Genomic DNA, 21,876 nt, shown 5'->3' with positions numbered 1-21,876 from the left:
CTCTCCTATTACCTTTCTTTCTCACTTCCTCATTGCTTCACCACCTCAATTCCTTACCTTCTCATCCTTAGATCTGCACTCCCTCACCTCCTCACCCGTCCTCTCTCTCACTCACTGCTTCGCTATCTCTCTGTCTATCTGAATCTTCCTCACTCAATCCCTCAACTAATTCTCTTTCTCGCATATCCCCTCGCCCCTTACCTCCTCCCTCTGCCAATCCCTCTTCCCCTCACTCTCTCCCTCATACACAAACTTGGGAGGCCAGTCCCATCATCTTGATGGTCTCCGTAGAAAGGAATACATTTCATTTTCTGAAGAAGGGTTACTGGATCCAAAATGTTGACTCAATTTCTTTCTCCACGGGTGCTGCCAGACCTGATGAATTTCTCCAGCAGTTCTTTTTTGTTTGTTAACCTACCTGCCTTAGTTTTCAGCTTTCTACCCCCTCCTTTCCTAAAACAGCACTACATTTGCTATTTTCTGGACCTTTCCAGTAAGCTTGGTATATTATAACTAGTGCATCCACTATCTCAGCAGCCACTTCTTGTAAGACCAATAAATGCAAGTTCATCAGCACCAGGGGACTTCTCAGTCTTTAGCTCAAATTAGTTTCCCAGTATCCCTATCTGTTATGCCTTTAATTAAATCTCACCCCCACTCCCCGATCCTACCTCCTTAGGAGTTTATAAGGCAGCAAGAGGTCATAGAAAATACGTGCAGCGGTGCAAACAGTAACTGTGATCTATTTCCTTTTCAATGCAGGAATATAAACAGAGCTTGTATTTGCCGCAGTCTAACGTTTTACAGGCAGGTTCATTAAGTGATGCAGACGATGAATTCCTCATGTCACTGAAATCTTATAAGGTAATTATGGGACTGAGGTGCACTCCACACCAGTAACAATGAGAGAAAGAAGGAGAGGAAGGTGTCGGTGATGTGTATTGAGGGTTGGGCGCTAGCGATGATGTGTAGTCATTTGTACTTTCACTGGGCCAAGGAATTTATTTATACGCAATGTGCTTTGTCCATGGACAGGGGGAGAGATCCTCCTTCAGCCCAATCCCATCTTCTCCAGCACCCAGGGAAACATGGCACAAGGGGTTAAAGGCCTGAAGGAGGCAGCTTTCCTTCCACTGGGTACAGATTGTGGGTGAGAGGGAAAGGCTTGTGATTGTAAACGTCACTCTACGTTTATGTCCTCCAGCCAGATCTGTCCTCTGATGAGTCATGACACCCTGATTCCTCACGGTGGTCTGACTTCACAGCCATTTCTTACTTATTTTAACTTGAGGATTTTGATATTTCCAGCAGAATTCCTCTCGCTTCTTACCAGCTTGAAGATTTAGCCACAGTGTTATTTCTCCTTTCCTCTGAGATACAGCAGTACAGCTCCTTCGTGGCCCAGTTCAAGCCTCAGTGTCCCATGAAGTGGAAACCCACAGCATCTTTCAGTCTCAGCACCTCCCTCCTGACCTGTCTCAATCATTGCCAATTAGCAGGTGACTCAGGAAGGTCATCCTGAGTTCCTGTTTTAATTTAGCTCTTCACTTCTGATCTGCCCTCAGCAGGGAGTCTTCCCTTTTAGATTAGATTACTTACAGTGTGGAAACAGGCCCTTCGGCCCAACAAGTCCACACCGCCCCGCCAAAGCGCACCCCACCCATACTCCTACATTTACCCCTTACCTAACACTACGGGCAATTTAGCATGGCCAATTCACCTGGCCTGCACATCTTTGGACTGTGGGAGGAAACCGGAGCACCCGGAGGAAACCCACGCAGACACAGGGAGAATGTGCAAACTCCACACAGTCTGAGGTGGGAATTGAACCACTGTGCTAACCACTGTGCCACCGTGCCGCCCACTTTTATTTCCTGCATCATTGGTCCTGACATAGACCATGACATCTGAAAATTCTCACTCCCTTTTCAGGTTTCCCTGCAATAGCTCTGAGTTATCCTTTAACTTTGCACAGGGAAGTCACAAATCCCTCTGCACTCAGTCTCAACTGCAGAGGATGCCATTTGTATCATTCATTATGGAAGTCTAGATAACAGGACAACTATTTCTGTTTTCCTCTAATGTCTCCACCTCTGTACAGCTCTGCACTGCCCCCTGCTAGTCAGCACCATTGTTAGCAGTCTGACTGTCCTCTCTGCAGTCTTCATCTTTATTCCTCATGTACGTTGTGCCCATGGTCCAGGACCAGTGCCTATGTGTTGTTGCTCTTCCTGTTATCCTGACTGACTGACATTCACCCTGCTTCCTGAACCTGTGCTTTCCTCAGAAGTGTGACTGCAGCAACAGCTCCAGATATCCCACTGCACTCGCCCATGTGTCTACACCCCTCCAGCTCACATTCCATTATCAGTCACTCTGACCTGGAGTGAGTTAAGGCAACAATATTTCGACAATCTGGAACAGCCTTACTTTCCACAAACTCCCACTGACTGCAGTCCCAGCACATCACAATTCAATGTCGGTGCTTCTTTGTTTACTCATGTTAAGTAGTAATATTCTTGCTGAGTTTGCAGAATCACTTGAGATACAGTGTTAACTGGTTGCGAGATTCATGCAAATTCAAATTGACGTCTCACATTTTCACACTTACTCTACATGTCTACTCATCTATTCTTGCCATTGCCACAAATTTTCTTCCTAAATAACTTCCCCTCAATTTGTCACACTTGGCTACGCAACACAGAAACAAGTCATTCAGCACGTCCCATCTGGACCTATGGTTATGCCCCACTCAAATCTCCCTCTGCTTTTCCCCATTAAACTCTCATCAGCACAACCCTCCAGTTCCCTCCTGCTTCACATACTTAGCCGCCCTCCCTTTGCCATTTGCCAATTTTGAAATTTTGCTGTCAATCTGGAGTTCAAGTAATTTATGCAAATAACAGACTGTGGTTCTAACACTGATTCTGTGTGACCTCCATGTGACTCCAGACCGGCAGGAATGGGGTTGACCTTCAACTATGAGTGCAGCACTCCACTCCACTTTTGAAATACTTGCCAATGATGTCAGCATATCCTCAATAAACTAAATCAAGTAGCTTGTGATCTTAACCAGGGAAAGGATGACTGACAGGAAGGCAGTGAATAATCAAGTCTGGAAACTGGTAAACTGGGCATGAAGTGCAGATGAAATATGCTTGCTGTAATTCATGGGATATGGATGTCACTGGCTGATGCAGCACATTTTGCCCATCCTTAGTTGCCCTTGAGAAGGTGTTGGTGAGCTGTCTTCTTGAACCACTGTAACCCATGTGCTATAGATAGACCCACAATGCCAGTAGTTCTAGCGTTTTGATCAGTGACATTGCTTCCAAGTTGGGATGTGGTGCAGGTTAGAGGGGAACTTGCAGGTTACAGTGTTCCCTTCTATTTATTGCCTTTTTTTCCTCAATGTTAGGGTGGTCATGGGAATGGAAGTTCCTGTCTAAAGAACTTTCTGAAGTGCATATTTTAAACGGTATACAATGCTGCTACCCTCTACCATGGTTGTGGTGCCAATCAAGCAAGCTGCTTTGTCCTGGGTGATGTCAAGCTTCCTGCATGTTGTTGGAGCTGCATTTATCTCGGCAAGTGGGGAGTATCCCATCACATTCCTGATTGTACTTTGTAGATGGTAGATAGGCTTTGGAGTGGCGGATGGTGAGTTACATAGAAGCATAGAAATTAGGGCCAGGAGTTAGCCATTTAACCCTTCAAAACCTCCACCGCTATTCTTTGATCAACCCAGTAACCTGTTCCTGTTTTTCCCCATACCCTTTGGTTGCTGCAGGATTCCAAGCCTCTAACCTGTTCTTGGACCCTCTGTCACTGTGTTAGATGGCTAATTCAGTTCAGTTTCTGGACAATGGTTACCAATATATTGTATTTAGGGATTGAGTAACAGTAATGTCATGGGAGGAAGGTTAGATTCTACCTTATTGGCGGTGGTCATTGCATGACATAGTTGTCACTTGCCACTTCCCAACCCACACCTGATAATGTCCAGGTCCTGCTGCATTTGGGCATTTAGCAAGAAGCATTGGAGGGATCATGAATGATGCTGAACATTGCACAGTCATCAGTGAACATCCCGCCTTCTGACCTTCTGATGGATGGAAGGTTGCTGTGGCCGTGGGTATGTGGGAAGGTCATTGATAAAGCAGCTGAAGATGGTTGGGCCTAAGACACTACGCTGAGGAGCTCCTGCAGAGACATTCTGGATCTGAGGTGACTGATCTCCAATAATCACAAGGCAGTCAATATTATTCATGCTACTTAATCATGATATAGAATTTGTGATAACAAATTTGCATCTTCCTTTTTGTCGGAATTTCTCCAGAAATCCTTTTGCCCTTTGAAGTAAAATTGTGCCCCAACAATTGCCTCTAACCTACAATGAAACCAAGCTGTTTAATTTCCCCAGAGATGACCATATTCATCAGAATTTTAATTTGTAAACTTCTTGGACTCTTTACTTATGACCTCTTCTCCACTTATTACTTTGGTCCAATGCTTCTTGCTAATTTTGGATTAGATCTTAGTTTCTTGATCTCTAGGACTGACATTAAAAATGTCAAGCAGAATAGCCCCAGTCCCAAACAGTATGAACACCTCCTGAAGAAAAGCCACTTCTGCCTGATCATTGCTGAAATCTTTCTGCTTCTGAATACAGAAAGTGTTAGCAACATTGAATTTCAAAACAGATGTGAATCGAGTGGAATCTAATGAGGAAAGAAAAGTGAATTCAAAGAGTGAGGAGCAGACTGATCAAGAGTTGGAAACTTCCATTTCGTACTGCAGTGATTTGGATCAGTCACAACAGCCCATATCTGGGGAAACAAGTGAAGGAGAGAGTGAACAGCTGGGCGTGGTAAGTGATTTGTATTAAAAATTAAAAGTTCATGACAAAAGTGTACTGGCTTTGTGTATCTGCAGCTCAAAGTACCACATGGTAAGAAAAGCATGGAGATAAAGGTGGAAGATTTTAATCTACATATAGACTGGAAAAATCAGGTGGGCAAAGGTAGCATCGACAAATAGATCATGGGACTCTTTCAGGATAGTTTGTTAGAACAGCATTTTCTGAAGCTGACCAGAGATAAGGCCACTCTAGACGTGGCATCGTGCAATGAGATGGGATTAATTACCGATCTCAGTAGTGAAGGCATCCTGAAATTAGCAGCGACCATAATATGATTTAGTTTTAAGTCCCATTTGAAAGAAGAAGGAATGAATCAGAGACTTATTAAATATTCACGTAAAGGCAATTGGGAAGGCATGAAAGCAGAACTGGCTAAAGTGATTTGACAAATTTGGTGAAAAGACAGGACAAAACAAATGGAGTGGCAGACATATAAGGGGATATATCAGGATACACTGAATAAATATTTTCCAAACAGTAAGAAAAATACCAAGGAATGGACTGAATATTTAAAAAGTCTGCAAAGAATGACAAAAAATGTTAATAAGGAGGGCAAAATTACGATACAAAAGAAAGCTAGCCAGAAATAACATAACAAAAAATAAGAGTTTCTATAATTTCTTTTAAGAAAATGAAACAAACTGAGTATGAATTCTATGGAAAGTAAGTCTGGTTAACTGGGAATGGAAAATAAGGAGATGGCAGATGAATGGAACAGGTATTTCCATTAGGCTTATTGACAGAGGATACAAGTAAATCTGAGAATGATCTATAAAGCCGGAAATGGAAAGAAAGGAGGAATCCAGGAATATTATGATTGCCAGAAATATTGGAGCTGCGAGCTAACAAGTGCTGGGTCTTGATAGATTTCATCTTAGGGTTACAAAAGAAGTAGCTAGTGAGCTAGTTGATATTTTGAGTTTAATTTTTCAAACTCCCATGATTCAGGAAATATTCAGCAAATGTAATTATTTCATTCAAAAAGAGAGGGAGACAGAAACCAGGAATCGACAAGCCACCTTAATATCTGGTCATAGAGTTAAGAGATGTACAGCGCGGAAATAGACCCTTTGGTCCAACTCATCCATGCCGACTACATATTCCAACCTAATCTAGTCCCATTTGTCAGGACTTGACCCACATCCCTCTAAACCCTCCCTATTCATATACCCATCCAGACGCCTTTTAAAAGTTGGAATTGTAGCTTCCTCCACCACTTCCTCTGACAGCTCATTCCATACACACACCATCCTCTGCATGAAAAAGTTGCTCCTCAGTCCCTTTTAAAGTTTTCCTGTCTCAGCCTAAACCTATGCCCACTAGTTCTGGACTCCCCCACCTCAGGGAAAAGACCTGGTATATTTACCCTATCCATGCCCCCCGTGACTTTATAAACCTCTATTAAGTCACCCCTCAGCCTCCGACGCTCCAGGGAAAACAGCACCAGCCTATTCAGCCCTTCTCTATAGCGCAAATCCTCAAACCCTGGCAACATCGTTGTAAATCTTTTCTGAACCCTTTCAAGTTTCACAACATTCTTCCAATAGGGAGGAGACCCAAATTACAGACTATATTCCAAAAATGGCCTAACCAATGTCCTGTACAGCTGCAAAATGACCTCCCAACTCCTATACTCAATACTCTGACCAATAAAGGAAAGCATACCAAACGCCTTCTTCACTATCCTATCTACCTGTGACTCCAGTTTCAAGGAGCTATGAACCTGCACTCCAAGATCTCTTTGTTTACCAACACTCCCCAGGACCTTACCATTAAGTGTATAAGTCCTGCTCTGATTTGCCTTTCCAAGATGCAGCACCTCACATTTATCTAAATTAAACTCCATCTACCACTCCTCGGTCCATTGGCCCATCTGATCAAGATCCTGTTGTACTCTGAGGTAACCATCTTTGCTGTCCACTGCACCTCCAATTTTGGTGTCATGTGCAAACTTACTATACCTCTGATGTTAATATCCAAATCACTTATGTACGAAAAACAACATACCCAGCACCGACTCTTGTGGTACTCCACTGGTGATAGGCCTCCAATCTGAAAGGCAACCCACCACCACTACCCTCTGATTTCTACCTTTGAGGCAGTTCTATATCCAAATGGCTAGTTCTCTCTGTATTCCATGAGATCTAACCTTGATAACCAGTCTACCTTGAGGAACTTTGTTGAACACCTTACTGAAGTCCATACAGATCACATCCACCTCTCTGCCCTCATCAACCATCTTCATTACTTCTTCAACAAACTCAACCAAGTTCATGAGACATGATTTCCCATGCATAAAGTTATGCTACTATCCCTAGTCAGTCCTTGCCTTTCCAAATACATGATATATGCTTGAGTTGTTTTCTTAACCAAAACCTCAATTTCTCTAGTCATCCAACATTCTCTACACCCACCAGCATTGCATTTCACCCTAACATGAACATACTGTCTCTAGAATCTCATCTCATTTTTGATGGCTTCCCATTTTCCAGCCATCCTTTTATCTGTGAACATCCATCCCCAATCTACTTTTGAAAGATCTTGCCTCATACTGTCAAAATTGGCCTTCCTCCAATTTAGAATTTCAACTTTTAGATCTGGTCTATCCTTTTCCATCACTATTTTAAATTCAATAGAATTATGGTCACTGGCCCCAAAGTGCTCTCCCACTGACACCTCAGTCACCTGCCCTGCCTTGTTTCCCAAGAGTAGGTCACGTTTTACATCTTCTCTACTAGGTACATCCACATACTGAATCAGAAAATTTTCTTGAACACACTTAACAAATTCCTCTACATCTAAACCCTTAATACAATGGCAGTCCCAGTCTATGTTTAGAAAGTTCAAATCCCCTACCAGAACCACCCTATTGTTCTTACAGATATTTGAGATCTCCTTACAAAATTGTTTCTCAATTTCCTGCTGATTATTGGAGGGTCCACATACAATGCCAATAAGGTGATCTTTCCTTTCTTATTTCTCAGTTCCACCCAAATAACTCCCCTGGATGTATTCCCAGGAATGTCCCTCCCTAAGTACAGCCGTAATGCTATCCTTTAATAAAAACACCACTCCCCTCCTCTCTTCCTTCCCTTTCTATCCTTCCTATAGCATTTGTGTCCTTGAACATTAAGCTGCCAGTCTTGTCCATCCCTGAGCCATGTCTCTGTAATTGCGATAATATCCCCTCCCATGTTCCTATCTGTTATAGAGAAAATGTTTGATGCTATGCATAACAAATTGATAGCAAGCATATGATAAAAAGTAAAATAGTGAGTTTTGAGAAGATTTGTAGCCCAGGTTGAGGTTCTGGATGTAGGTTTGTTCGCTGAGCTAGAAGGTTCATTTTCAGATGTTTCATCACCATACTTGATGACATCTTCAGTAAGCCTCCAGGTGAAGCATTGGTGGTGTAGCCCGCTTTCTATTTATATGTTTGAGTTTCCTTGGGGTGGTGATGTCATTTCCTGTGGTGATTTCATTTCCTATGATGATGTCATTTTCTGTTCTTTTTCTCAGGGGGTGGTAAATGGGATCCAAGTCAATGTGTTTGTTGATAGAGTTCTGGTTGGAAAGCCATGCTGCTAGGAATTCTCATGCATGTCTCTGATAGACTTGTCCTAGGATGGATGTGTTGTCCCAGTCAAAGTGGTGTCCATCCTCATCCGTATGTAAGGATACTAGTGAGAGTGGGTCATTTTTTTTGTGGCTAGTTGATGTTCATGTAACCTGGTGGCTAGCTTTCTGATTGTTTGTCCAATGTAGTGTTTGTTACAGTTCTTGCAAGGCATTTTGTAAATGACATTAGTTTTGCTTGCTTCTGTATAAGGTCTTTCAAGTTCAAGATGTCGTTTTAGCATGTTGCTTGGATTGTGGGCTACCATGATGCCAAGAGTTCTGAGTAGTCTGGCAGTCATGAACATCAACTAGCCACAAAAAGGGAAGTGAGGAGGCTCACTGAAGATGTTACCTAGTATGGTGATGATAAGTCTAAAAATGAACCTTCTAGCTCAGCGAGCAAACCTACATTCAAAACTCAAGATAATCAGGCAGAATCAACATGATTTTGTGAATGAGATATCATACTTAACTTGAGAGAGTAACTATGCTGTAGGTAAAGGGGAATCGATGAATGTATTATACTGTGCTTAGGTTTCCACAAGGCATTTGAGTGCCATGCCAATGGTTAAGGAAAAGGAAAGCTCATGATATGTAGAATACATATTGGAATGGATAAAAGATTGGATAAAAGAATGGACAAAAAATAGAGAAGAAGTGCAAACGGGTAATTTTCAGTTTGGCATGTTGTAAAGAGTATTGTGTCACAGGGATCAATGCTGGAATCTGAACTGTTTATAATTCATATAAATGACATAGATAGATAGATGGAAAGGATGGTTGCCAAATTTGCTGATGTCGAAAGATACGTAGGAAAATAATTGATGAAGGAGGCTGTAAGGAGGCTGCAAAAAATATAAACAGATTAAGTAAGTAGGGAAAGATCTGGTAAGTGGAGTATAATGCGAAATTACCCATTTTTGCTGGGAAAATTAAATAAAACATGTTGTCTAAATGCTGAGAGCTTGCAGAGCTCTGAGATACAGAGGGATCTGGGTGTCTTAGTGTATGAATCACAAAAGGTGATATGCAGGTACAGCAAGTAATTAGGAAAGCTAAGAAAATGTTTTTGTTTGTTGCAAAATTAATGAAACACAAATGTAGAGAGGATATGCTCCTGTCATACAGGGCACTGCTGAAACCACATATGGACTGCTATATACAGTAGTGTTTGCCATAATCACGAAAGGATGGAAGCTTATTAGAAGGGTTTATCAGCCTCATATCTGCAAACAGCAGGTTACACATTTTAGGCTTCTAGCTGCTGATTGGAAGAACAAGAGGCAGCCTGACTGTAATATCGAAGATCCTAAGGGGCTTGTCAGATTTCCTAAGGGAAATGGTATTTCCTCTGGTGGGAGAATGAAGCAAAAAGGGCTCATTGCTTCAACATACAGGATTGTCCATTCAAAACAGAATGAGATGCATTTTGTTTCTCTGAGAGTCATGAGCCTCAGGAACTCTCTTTCTGAAACACTGCTGGAAGCGAAACTCATGATGGCAGAAGTGGATTGATTCTTGTAAGCAAAGGGCTTGAAAGGTCAGTGGTAAGCCGGAATGTGTGCTTTTACAATCAGATTAGCTATGATCTTATTAAATGCTGGAACAGCCTCGAGGAGTTATTTCCTTGCTGCTTCTTTTTTGCATGTTCAGATGTTAATGCAATTTTTTTGTGCGCTCGGTATGATTTTGGATTTTTTTCTATCTCGGCAAAATCCGATTTATTCACACTGGATAAACATTGATGGTATCAGTTGTCCATCATTAGTAATCAGATCGCTATCTACGAGATAAACCTCCACTTAATTCTCACAGGAAATCTAATGAACTAATTTACAAAAGGCTCATGTATTCACAGTGAATATTCATTAGTGGGTAACTAATGAAATACTTACATGGCACACATGATAATCACTCAGTATTTACCATTGCTTGCTATTCTGTGATCTATTAATGTAACCTCAATCTCAAAGATCCACCTCTTTCAGTGGTGGAGGCATTGTCAAGAAAGAGAAACACAAATGGAGCATTGCTGAAAATAATTAAATCTTTCTATTTAGCAAGATTCAAACGTGACCTCCACCCTGGCATCAAAAGTGCCTTCAAGATCGTCACGTTCAAGTTCGGAGACTGACGTGGAGACAGGCAAAATAGGTCACGCATCCCCATCATTGAAATCCTATGAGTAATTACTGATCGATACTAAAATGGGGGCACAACCTGATGTGGTCCACCATGAAGACAGTACTTGGCAGGAAGACGGCAGTAATCCTATCTGTGTTAAAAGCTCAGTGCACTTGTGTCATGGTTTTCTGAGTTCACAACACACTGAGTTGATTTGTATCCTGGGTTTGGTTTGATTCTGGGGATTTTCTTCTTTTCTGTTTGGTCAAGTTTGCTGTATTCAAGATGTCTCAGTCTGACTGTGGTCAATGATGAATGGAGATGGCAGATGAGAGACCTGGGCACCTGATAACCTCAAACTCACCCACACATTCCCCCCCCACCCCCGCCCCCCATCCCCCAGTACCGGCCACCGAAATGGGTAACGGAGGGGCCCAAGCACACGCTGTGTAAGCCTCTTGTCGTTGTCTCAGGCCGTGTGAGTATCACAGATGAGGCAGGCGGCCAGTTCTACCTAAACTGCTCTTCACTGGCAAACTTCAAGGAGGGCACCTGATTGTGGGTATCTATGATGCCCCCATGAAGATAGTCAGTCTGGAATCTATGCTCTAATACAACAATTCTTAGTGTATGCTTCCCTTAACAAAATTGCAAACTCCGTTACTGGAGAGGCTAACTAATAGTACAACTCCAATAGCCCATTTTGGACATCACAGAGGCTTTTTGAGAAGTTAAATATTGTCAGGAAAACCAGCCCTCAACAACTTGAGGATATACTTTACCTCGCATATTTAATAATAAGTCATTTTTCTTTTTTTGTATGTTTGAGCCATCTCCCAGCAATGACAACCATTCAACCTCAATCACGTTTAACTTCCCATGTGGAGTTTATTGGTGGTATTCACAGTTAGATGGTTTCAAAGCTGAACATACTGCACTGTAGTTTGCGGACTTCGATATTTCTGAAAAAAAAGTTGGAATCCAAGATACTTTTAAACTTTACACAACCAGAAGGAAGGAGTTAGAAACGTCCTGAGTCAATTGACTGACTTCAGAACACAACATAAAACTCCCAGATTTTTGGAAAGTCTATTGTCAATTATAAGGTTGTACCTCCTCTCACTAATCATTGAATGAACGGATATATAAAAGTTTGGTGTATTCACTGTTAATGTTCCATTCCCAATAAAAAGCAAATCACTCACACTGGCAATTGGGAAAATCACATGAGACAGAGTTACTTTTGCTTCTGAATATGCAAAGCATAAGTATGTCTTGGGACCTCTTTGTTGGTGGTCCAGAGTATTAGAAAAATGTATGTAGCATTTGCTAATGTTGTGCTTCTGTATTTCCATGCAGTCACCTTTAACAAGGCAATACTCTCTCGATTGGTCAAGCATTAACGTTTCATTACAATCTATCGTGGTACAACAAGAGAAAATTGAAGTAAGTCTTCTTCGGTGCTCTCAGCTTTCCAGGTCATTAGAGAGCAGCTAAAACTGGCAGCCACTCCTCATGAAGGCAGTCAAGGAGAGAGTGATCTGTGGGAACAAGTCGGTCATCTTTGAGAATTAAGTGTTGAGGGGTCAGCACAAGTGTCCAGTTACTTGTGAGGAAACAGGCAATGGATAATGTATTTACCCAGGTAGATTTCTTTTCTTTGTTGTGGTGAAGATTAATTTATTCATTAGGAGATCTTGTGATGGAATGGGTAAATTCTGTGCCTCTGAGCCAGACTTCTTGCAGAACCTAGAAAGCCAAAGAAGGTGCAATCATAATATGATCAAACAGGGTTAAATAGCAGAGTTGAGAGTGTAGTGCTGGAAAAACACAGCCGGTCAGGCAGCATCCGTCAGCCAGGTGGACCCTCATGGAATATGAGCTTCCTGGTTGAGGCTGGTAATCCGGCTCTTGTAAGACACCAGGCCCACATAAGCCACATTCCTGATGAAGAGCTTATGCCCAAAACGTCGATTCATCTGCTCCTCGGATGCTGCCCGACCTGCTGTGCTTTTCCAGCACCACACTGTCAACTCTGATCTCCAGCATCTGCAGTCCTCACCTCCTCCTAGCTCAATTCTACTATGTCATGATGACTGTTTCCTAAGGGTTCTTTCACTCTGAGATAACTTATTTAACTTGCCTGATTGCACATTATGTGTTATTTGAAACCTTTTCCATGATTGTTAATCTGCTATTAGTTATCAGTGATGATGACCAGAGTGCACACTTGTGAACTCAATGCTAACTTCTATCCAGGTCCTACATGTAGTTTAGAAATCTTGAGAGGATCATTAAGGTTTGACCCTAGCTTGAGGAGAGTTCACTGCTGCAGTGCCCTGCAAGATGTATAGGGTGCAAGATGGACCAGAGTTTTCCAGCCCTTACTCCACTTCCTGAGGATAAGCAAAGTGCATTATCAATACAGTGGCAGACATGTGACAAATACTGGCACGGGATCTGAAGGCTGCAGAGATGGGAGGCAACATCCCAGTGGATGTTAAGGTCAATGACACACAGATTTTCAATGCAATTGACTCCTTCCAAGGAACAGTGGGTGATCTCTGTCGGATCTCTCAGTTGTGCACCCACAAATGCAATGAGTCAGTGACAAATGTCATCCACAAGACCACAGTGGTTCATTTCATTGACGAGGTCAGTATTGTAGCCCAGGCTCATGGACTCAGGAACATAGCTTGGTACCTCACAGGTGAAGGGTGCCATCAACTGTATACACGCCACACTGAGAGGGCTATATCTCAGTCACCATGGGGTTTATCAACAGGAAGGGGTTGTGATCAACATAACCATGGGCTAGAGCCATATGCCCATTAGCCTGGCAGCTCACAACATCCAGTTGACCAATCCTCATGTACTGGTGCATTTGAGGGGCTTGGTGTCTTACAAGAGCCGGATTACCAGCCTCAACCAGGGAGCTCATATTCCATGAGAGTCCACCTGGCTGACCTTGCTACAGTCACTGCAATAAAGATTACCCACTGCTACCGTAGCTCGTGACACTGTTATGCACTTCCCCCTCTGTTGTGCAGGGGCAATGCTGACCTATACGGTGACGTGAACCTTCAGAACCGAAGGTCACTTGGCTTGAGACGTTAAATCCGCTTTCTCAGATGCTGCCAGACCTGCTGAGTCTCTCCGCTATTTATGTTTGAGTAAGATTCAGTCCTCTGAGTGGACATCAAGGTATGGTAGACTAGATATATATAGTCTCAACTGGCCAGCAACCCACAGGAATGGCATGTACAAGAATTTGGGGTTTTGTTGTTTTCAAGGAAAAACTTTTGTGATGGTTATTGTGTGTAAACTGTACAGGCCTTCCTCCTGCGAATCACATGCTAGAGTGGCTTATTGTTGTGTCTAATACCAGGTCTCAGTGTTTCCTAACCATGTAACTTAAAATGCTGTCCACATAAAGTAAACAAACACCTTCCAAATGTTTATTCTAAATGTGATGTTTCATGTATTTCATTGCCATTATGAAATTCTAGGGAAGAAACAGTAAGATTCAGCGAGACACACTCAAAATCAGAACTGTATATGCTGTTAACATATAGAGCAATTTATTCACTGTTGTGGCTCCCTCTGCTGAGACATGTATGTATGGTAGCCATTAGTATACTGCACTTGCCTCACCAGGCAATACTTAAAATAGTTAACGTCAGATGTTAACTCAAAGCTTCCCAGAATCCTCTCTGTTTGTTTTAGATTTTCAGCATTCGCAATAATTAGCTTTTATTTCATAGAATCCTTACAGTGTGGAAACAGGCCATTTGGACGAAAAATGTCCATACCGACCTTCTGAAGAGTAACCCATCCAGATCCACTCCCCATTACTCTGCATTTCCCCTGACTAATGCACCTAACCTACACATCCCTGAACACTGTGGGCAATGTACTTTGGCCAATTCACCTAAACTGCACATCTTTGGACTGTGGGAGGATGCCAGAGCACCCAGAGGAGACCCACACAGACACTGGGAGAATATGCAAACTCTACATAGACGGTCACCTGAGGCTGTAATTGAACCTGAGTCCCTGGTGCTGTGAGGCACTGTGAACCACTGAGCCACCGTGCCACCCATAATTCCTAACAGATAGTTGAAAGTCAAAGCACAAATCTTATGAGAAGGAAGGCTACCAATTAACTGTCCACAATCAGCAGGGAGTTCGTTTTATTAATTTGAGAGCCCTCCATACATTGTTCTCAAGAAAACCAATATCAGGATGAGTAAAAGGTTCTATTTGCAATATTCATATTTCTTACCCGTTAAATAGCATATTTCTTGACAGCTGTGAAAATCACACTGGGTTCAGTCTTTGCCTTTACTACCTATTTGACAAGGCATAAATAATATCACAATCTTACTGGGTTGCCTTGTCTAATTTGATTTTGTGTGCTTGATAGTTAGGGACAGTAGGAATGCAGAAACAAAAATCCTATCTTGCCGTTTGTCCAAACAGATAAAGCAAAGAAGACGTCATTCGGTGGCTTTTTCACCGAGTACAAATTCACTCCCATTTCATTTGGTGAGAGAAATCAAACAAGAACAAGGACAGCCTCCAGAACCCATCAAACCTGATGTGGGTTATCAGGTAATGAGAGAATTGTCCCAAAACGGGGTCGGCACTGAAGAGTGACCAGCCGAGTGACGGGTCAATAATCTGCAAGAGTTTAAAGTTGAAGCAATGATAATGATCCTCACAATATTCCTTGTTGTGCATGGTCTTTACATTTCAATTCAACTACCTTTTTATTGTGGAAGTGCACATGTTTGGTTTGGAATAAACATGAGAGCAAGAAATTATCTTGTATCGGAACGTGTAGAATCCAAATGGGTGGAGATAAAACTTAACAAGGGGAAGAGGACACGAGTGAGAGGAGTCTATAAGTCCCCCAATGGTAGCAGTTGTTTAGGAAAGAAAATCAAATTGGGAGGTAATGTGAGCATGAAAAAACAGCAGAATATTGTTCATAAATCACTTTAATCTTCATGCAGATTGTGAAAATTAAATTGACAAAGTTAGCCTCTCGTTACATACTCAGAAAGCTCCAGTAGATATGTTAAGCATGATTTTCCTTTCACAAATGTATGCTGACTTTGTCTAATCCCTTCACAACTTTAAAAGCATTCTCTTATTACATCATTTATAACAGACACCACTATTTTCTTCACGATTGGTGCTTGGCTGTCTGGCCTGTATTCTCTGGTTTCTCTCTCCCTCCTTTTTAAAATAGTTGGGTCACAATTGTCACCCTCCAATCTGTAGGAACAGCTCCATGGTCTATAGAATTTGAGAAGATGATCATCAATGCATCTAATATTTTCAATGTCAATTCCTTTAAATATGCTGGGATGTAAATCAGGAACTGAGGATTTATCAGCTTTTAAGACCATTAATTACGTAGCACTTTTTTTTAAACTATTCCTGATTTTCTTCAACTGTCTAGACCTTTGTTGTCAAACATTTATGGGAATTTATTTGTTTCCTCTTGTGAAGACAGAACAAAAATAAGAGTTCAATTCTTCTGTCATCTCCTTGCTCCCTTGACAATTTCCACATTTCTCACTGCAAGGGATCTAAATTTGTCTTCACTAATCCTTTTCTCTTCTCCTATTTATAGAAGCTTCTATGGTGAATTTTTATGTTCCCCACATGTTGACTCCCATTGGTTATTTGCCCACATTTGGTCCACTTTTTTTGTCCTCTTTTTCAAAATGCTATACTACTCCCAATCTCAGGCTTGCTGATTTTACTGCCAATTTTATATGTCTCCTCTTTCGATCTAATACTCTACCTAATTTATTTTATAGGACATGATTGAGCCAGCTTTCCTGTTTTATTTTTGTGCCAAATCAGTGGGAATACTTCTAGTAATTCACACAAACTTTGCTTCAGTATTAACCATAGACTTTCGACTGTCAACCCTTTTAGTAAGGTTGCCTCATCCATCATTGTCAACTCACACATCATATCCTCATAGACCCCTTTCTTTAGATTCAGGAGCCTAGTTTCTATTTCAATGTCTTCACTCTCCAACTAGGTGAACAGTACTATCATTTTATGTTTGTTTCTCTCAAACAGACACTGCACAGCAACGTTGTTAATTAATGCCTTCTCAGTTCACAAAACACAGTCCAGGAGCATCTAACCTCAAGGTGATTTCTCAATGTATCAGATTAAAAAGATCACATATACATCCTGGGAAATCCTCCTCCAAGTTATTATTGCTAGTACAGTTTTTCCAATTCATATGTAGATTAATCTTACTCATGATCACTGTCCTGCACATATTGCACGTGTCTAACAATGCTATCAGCATTAATCGATATACTTGGTTATGATAGAATTGCAATTACAGAGACATGGCTACAGGTTATCCAAGGATGGAAACTGAACATCAGGAATATTCAATATTTGAAAGGACAGGCAAAGTGTTTGAGATGGTGGCTCACTACTACCTGCTCAAGTGTATTTAGGGATGGGAAATAAATGCTCAATGGTGCTCACATCCCACTAAGAAAGCAAATTGTCTCTTTTTATTTGTCAATACAGAAATATTCATCAAAGCAAGATGAAGTAGCAGGCACCCCCTCAGAGCTGCCAGTTCCTCAGGTAATTATGAACTGCCCAAACTGGAATCTCACTTCAATAATCCAACACTGAAATGAGTTACCAATAGGAAGGGTCACTAATATCTGTTTGAGCTTTGATGAGTCAGGGCATGTGTGTCGTGATTTTGTCCAAACACAGCACAATGCAGTTTATTCACAGCCCACTCAACGTCATTTCAGAGTTTTATATTCTTTTGGTGTTGTTTAATTTAATCAGAGTGTTCTTGAGTTACTGCCTCAGATCATTAATCAGCAGTTTTCTTGTCAAATATAATTAGAAGCAGCAGATTGAAAGAGCTGGATTTCTGATCAAACTTGGAGCAGCAAACAGATATGGTGCAGGAGCGGTGAATACATTGCAACCAAATTTGCAGACCACAGAAAGCAGGTGGAAAGTCAGGCTGTAAGAGGGATACGTGGAGTTTACAGAAAGACATTAATAGGTTAAGTAAGTGGGCAAAATGTTGGCTAATGGAATATTGTGTGGAATAATGTGAAATTGTTAATTTTAGAAGAGAGCGCAGAAGAACAAGATGTTATTTGAATGGAAAGAAAAACTGCAGAAAGCTGCAATATAAAGGGACTTGGCGGGGTGGGGGGGGGGGGAGGGGGGGGGTTGCTACTTGTGCACAAAACTTAGAAAACTTCCACACAAGTACAGTGGGTAATCAGGAAGTCGAATGGAATAATGGTCCTTATTTCAAAGGGGTTGGAGAAGTAGTTTAGACAAGTCTTACTGCAGTTGTAAAAAGTGTTGGTGAGACCACATCTGGAATACTGAGCATAGTTTTGGTTCTCATATTTAAAGAACGATATCACTTCATTGGAGGCAATTCACGAACGCATGCTAACTTTGTCCAATCATTTTAAGATTTACCAACTGTTCTGTTTTTACACTTTCTACAATTTACCCATTCTGGTGTTGGGCTACTTGGTCTGTAACTCAATGTTTTATTTTCTCTGCTTCCTTCTTTAAATCATTGATGATTACTTTTCCACCCTCCAATCTGCAGGAACTGCCCCAGAGTCACTTCCTTTGATACACTGGGATGTGGATTCAGGCACTGCAGATTTCTCAGCCTTTTACCCTTTTGATTTCTGTCATATCCTTTTAGTTATTATTGTTAATTTCCTTCAATTCCTCCCAGTTCAGTGGAGACTTGGTTGTCTAATATTTCTGAGAAAGTATTTGTGGCCTCTTTTGTGAAGAGAGAATCAAAATAGATGTTCAATTCTTCTGCCATCCCTTTGTTCACCATTATAATTTCCCTAATTCTGAGTACAAGGGGCATAAATTTGTCTTCACTAATCTGATTCTCTTCACGTATTTACAGAAGCATTTACAGTCAGTTTTGATGTTCCTTGCAAGTTTACTCCCATGCTTTATTTCCCACCTCTTAGTCAATTTTTATTTCCTCTTTAGCTAAATTCCAAACTTGGTCCTCAGGCTTGCTGCTTTTTCTGCTGATCTTACACCTCTGCTTTTTGATCTAACCATCTCCCTAATTTATTTGATATCATTAGATTAGATTCCTTACAGTATGGAAACAAGCTCTTCAGCCCAACAAGCCCAACAAGCGGGCGGCACGGTGGCACAGTGGTTAGCACTGCTGCCTCACAGCGCCTGAGACCCGGGTTCAATTCCCGCCTCAGGCGACTGACTGTGTGGAGTTTGCACGTTCTCCCCGTGTCTGCGTGGGTTTCCTCCGGGTGCTCCGGTTTCCTCCCACAGTCCAAAAAAAGATGTGCAGGGTCAGGTGAATTGGCCATGCTAAATTGCCCGTAGTGTTAGGTAAGGGGTAAATGTAGGGGTATGGGTGGGTTTCGCTTCGGCGGTCGGTGTGGACTTGTTGGGCCGAAGGGCCTGTTTCCACACTGTAATGTAATCTAATGTAATCTAATCTAATCTAACCTATCCTCTGAAGAATAACCCACCCAGACCCATCCCCTACCTTATATTTGCCCCTGACTAATACACCTAACACTATGGGCAATTTAGCATTAGCCAATTCAGCTAACCTACACATCTTTGCACTGTGGGAGGAAACCAGAGCAACCAGAGGAAACCCTCGCAGACACAGGGAGAAAGTGCAAACTCCACACAGACAGTTGCCCGAGATGGGAATTGAACCTGGGTCCCTGACGCTGTGAGGCTACAGTGCTAACTACTGAGCCACTGTGCCGCCCCATCATGTTTGAGTTCCCTTTACTGTTTTCCTTTTGTATCAATAATCTTTGTACTTCCTTCATTATAAACAATAGCCTATCCATTGCCAACCCAATCTGCCATTGCCAACTCATATTTCATACCTTCATTGTTCCTTTTATTGAGATTTAGGAGCCTAGATTCAGAGTCAATGTCTTCCGTCTCCAGTTCAATTAACAATCCTATCATTTCATCTTTGACCTTCCCTAAAGCACCCTGCACAACATTATTGTTAATTCATCCATTCTCATTGCACAATGCATGGGCTAGGATCATCTGATCTTCAATCTATCAATTTATAAATCAATGCATATATTATCCAGGGAATTCTCTTCCACCGTATTATTATTTCTTTGGTTTGTTGAATCAATATGTAGATTAATGTTGCCAATGTTTACAGTTGTACCATATTGCATGTATCGAACAATGCTACTAGTGCTATGTGTTTCCATGACCATGACATACTGGCAGTTATGGAGATCTGGCTGCAGATGAATAGAAAATGGAATCTGAACACCAGGGGTATTCAATATTTTGGAAAGATAGATAAATAGTGAAAGGAGGTGAGGTAGCATTGTTAGTAAGGGAAGATATTGGCTTAGAAATCATAATACGGAATTTCTTGTGGAGTGAGTGGAGTACCAAAGGACAGAAACATTGATGGGGGGTTGTCTAAGGTCCCCAAACAATAGCAGCAGTGTAAGGGAAAGCATTAATCAAGAGATTGGAGACACTGTCAATAAGGGGGCAGTAACTCTCACTTCACTTCTGGAATTCAGCCCTTTTGAACATGATTGGAACAAGGCTCCAGTGAGGCCTGGTTATTGCTGAATAAATGCCACACACTTTGCTGAGTTGGAACTAATTTGGTATTCCTTCCTTGTTGCTGGCTCAAAGACCTGGATCTCCCTCCTTAACAGGACTGTGGATATTCTGACAGCCCCGCCCTGTGGCAGTTCATGATGGTGGCTCACTACTGCCCTCTCAAGGGCAATCAAGGAAGCACAATAAATGCTCAGTGGTAATCACATCCTATTAATTCTAAGAAAACGAATGCCCTCTTTTTATTTAAACACAGAAATATTTATCAAGCCAACAAAGTTTGAATATAAACACATTGATCCAAACTTTAGCAACACTTGAAAGTCCAGAGGGAAATGAAAACCAAGATGAAGCAGCAGGGATCTCCTCAGAGCTGCCAGTTCCTCAGGTAATTATCAACTGCCCAAATTGGAGTCTCACTGCAATCCTTCAAGAGTGAAATGATTAACTAATAGGAAGGGTGACTAATGTGTGTTTGAGGTTGATGGGTCAAGGCATGTGTGTGGTGATTTTGTACATACACAGCAGAATGCAGTTTATTCATAGCCCCGTCCAGATCATTTCTGATTTTCATGTTCTTTTGGTGTTGTTTAATTTAACCAGAGTGTCTTGAGTAACTGCATCAGATTATTAATCAGCAGTTTTATTGTCAATTGTAATTAGAGGCATTAGATTGAAAGACCTGAATTTCTGATGAAGCTTGAAACAGGACATGGGGTAGAAGGCTGTCCTGCTATGGACAGCCTTTAACATATAACAACATGTAACAGTGTAATGTGTGGGGTATGGAGACTGCACGCCAAACTTTTTTTTATTTCAAAATATACTTTATTCATAGAAATAAATCTTTGGTACTGGTACAATTTGTCATGTCGTTCATAGATATATACATTGCATGTCTTAACATTACAAAGAACAGATTGAATTACTCGAATTTACAGTTATCCTATTTACAGTTCCCTTTATTAACCATCCAGTCTCTTAATATTTAGCTGTGGCTTCAGCAGAACCCACCTACTGAGTGGGTGCCCTGTTATACGATAGCAAATGAACCTTCTTTAATCCCAGGTTATGGGGTTACCGTTGTCCATTTGACTGTCCTGTCTCTGGGGAAGCTGTCTGCATCCCCATGGTGAGCACAAACTGCTGAACCCTCGCTGGGCTGAGGTAGCTATCCAGGCTCTCACTGTGGTCATTTACCTACTCTGGAGTCATTGAGTAAAGGCAAGGGTCCGCACCGTCCAGTTCTGTGTCTGACAATGGGACTGTCAGAGGATCACAGCTCTCAGTTGTCTGTGGTTGTGGGGCAGTGGGTACCTCCTGGTTCTCACTGGGTGGAGGGTGGACTTGGGGGGGTCCGTTGTTTCCTGGTTGGGAGGAAATGCCCTCCTCTTTATCTACGGCGCTCTGTCTCTTCTTCTGGTGGTGATGACATTCTGTGCACCCGTCTTCCCCATCCGAAGAGCTGGCCGTCCCTCCCTTGTGCAGCTGTCTTTTTCCCTTTTGCTGGGAGGCTTTGGGGGCCTGGTCGGATTTTCTCTTCCTGTTTT

The 21,876-nt window shown here is 41.8% G+C and overlaps 1 protein-coding gene across 1 annotated transcript in view; it reads left to right on the top strand.

Annotated features, from left to right (window-relative positions):
* Positions 1 to 21,876, top strand: part of LOC122551910 — a 162,593-nt gene that overhangs the window by 99,200 nt on the left and 41,517 nt on the right. The window contains exons 25-29 of the mRNA XM_043694478.1: positions 763 to 864; positions 4,673 to 4,870; positions 12,023 to 12,109; positions 15,146 to 15,277; positions 17,240 to 17,299. Of these exons, the coding sequence (XP_043550413.1) occupies positions 763 to 864; positions 4,673 to 4,870; positions 12,023 to 12,109; positions 15,146 to 15,277; positions 17,240 to 17,299 (579 nt within the window). The remainder of the gene's footprint in view (positions 1 to 762; positions 865 to 4,672; positions 4,871 to 12,022; positions 12,110 to 15,145; positions 15,278 to 17,239; positions 17,300 to 21,876) is intronic.

The sequence above is a fragment of the Chiloscyllium plagiosum genome, chromosome 7, assembly GCF_004010195.1.
Source record: "Chiloscyllium plagiosum isolate BGI_BamShark_2017 chromosome 7, ASM401019v2, whole genome shotgun sequence".
Taxonomy (NCBI): Eukaryota; Metazoa; Chordata; class Chondrichthyes; order Orectolobiformes; family Hemiscylliidae; genus Chiloscyllium; species Chiloscyllium plagiosum.
Note: the sequence above shows the minus strand (reverse complement) of the source record. Positions and strands in the feature narration are given on the sequence as shown.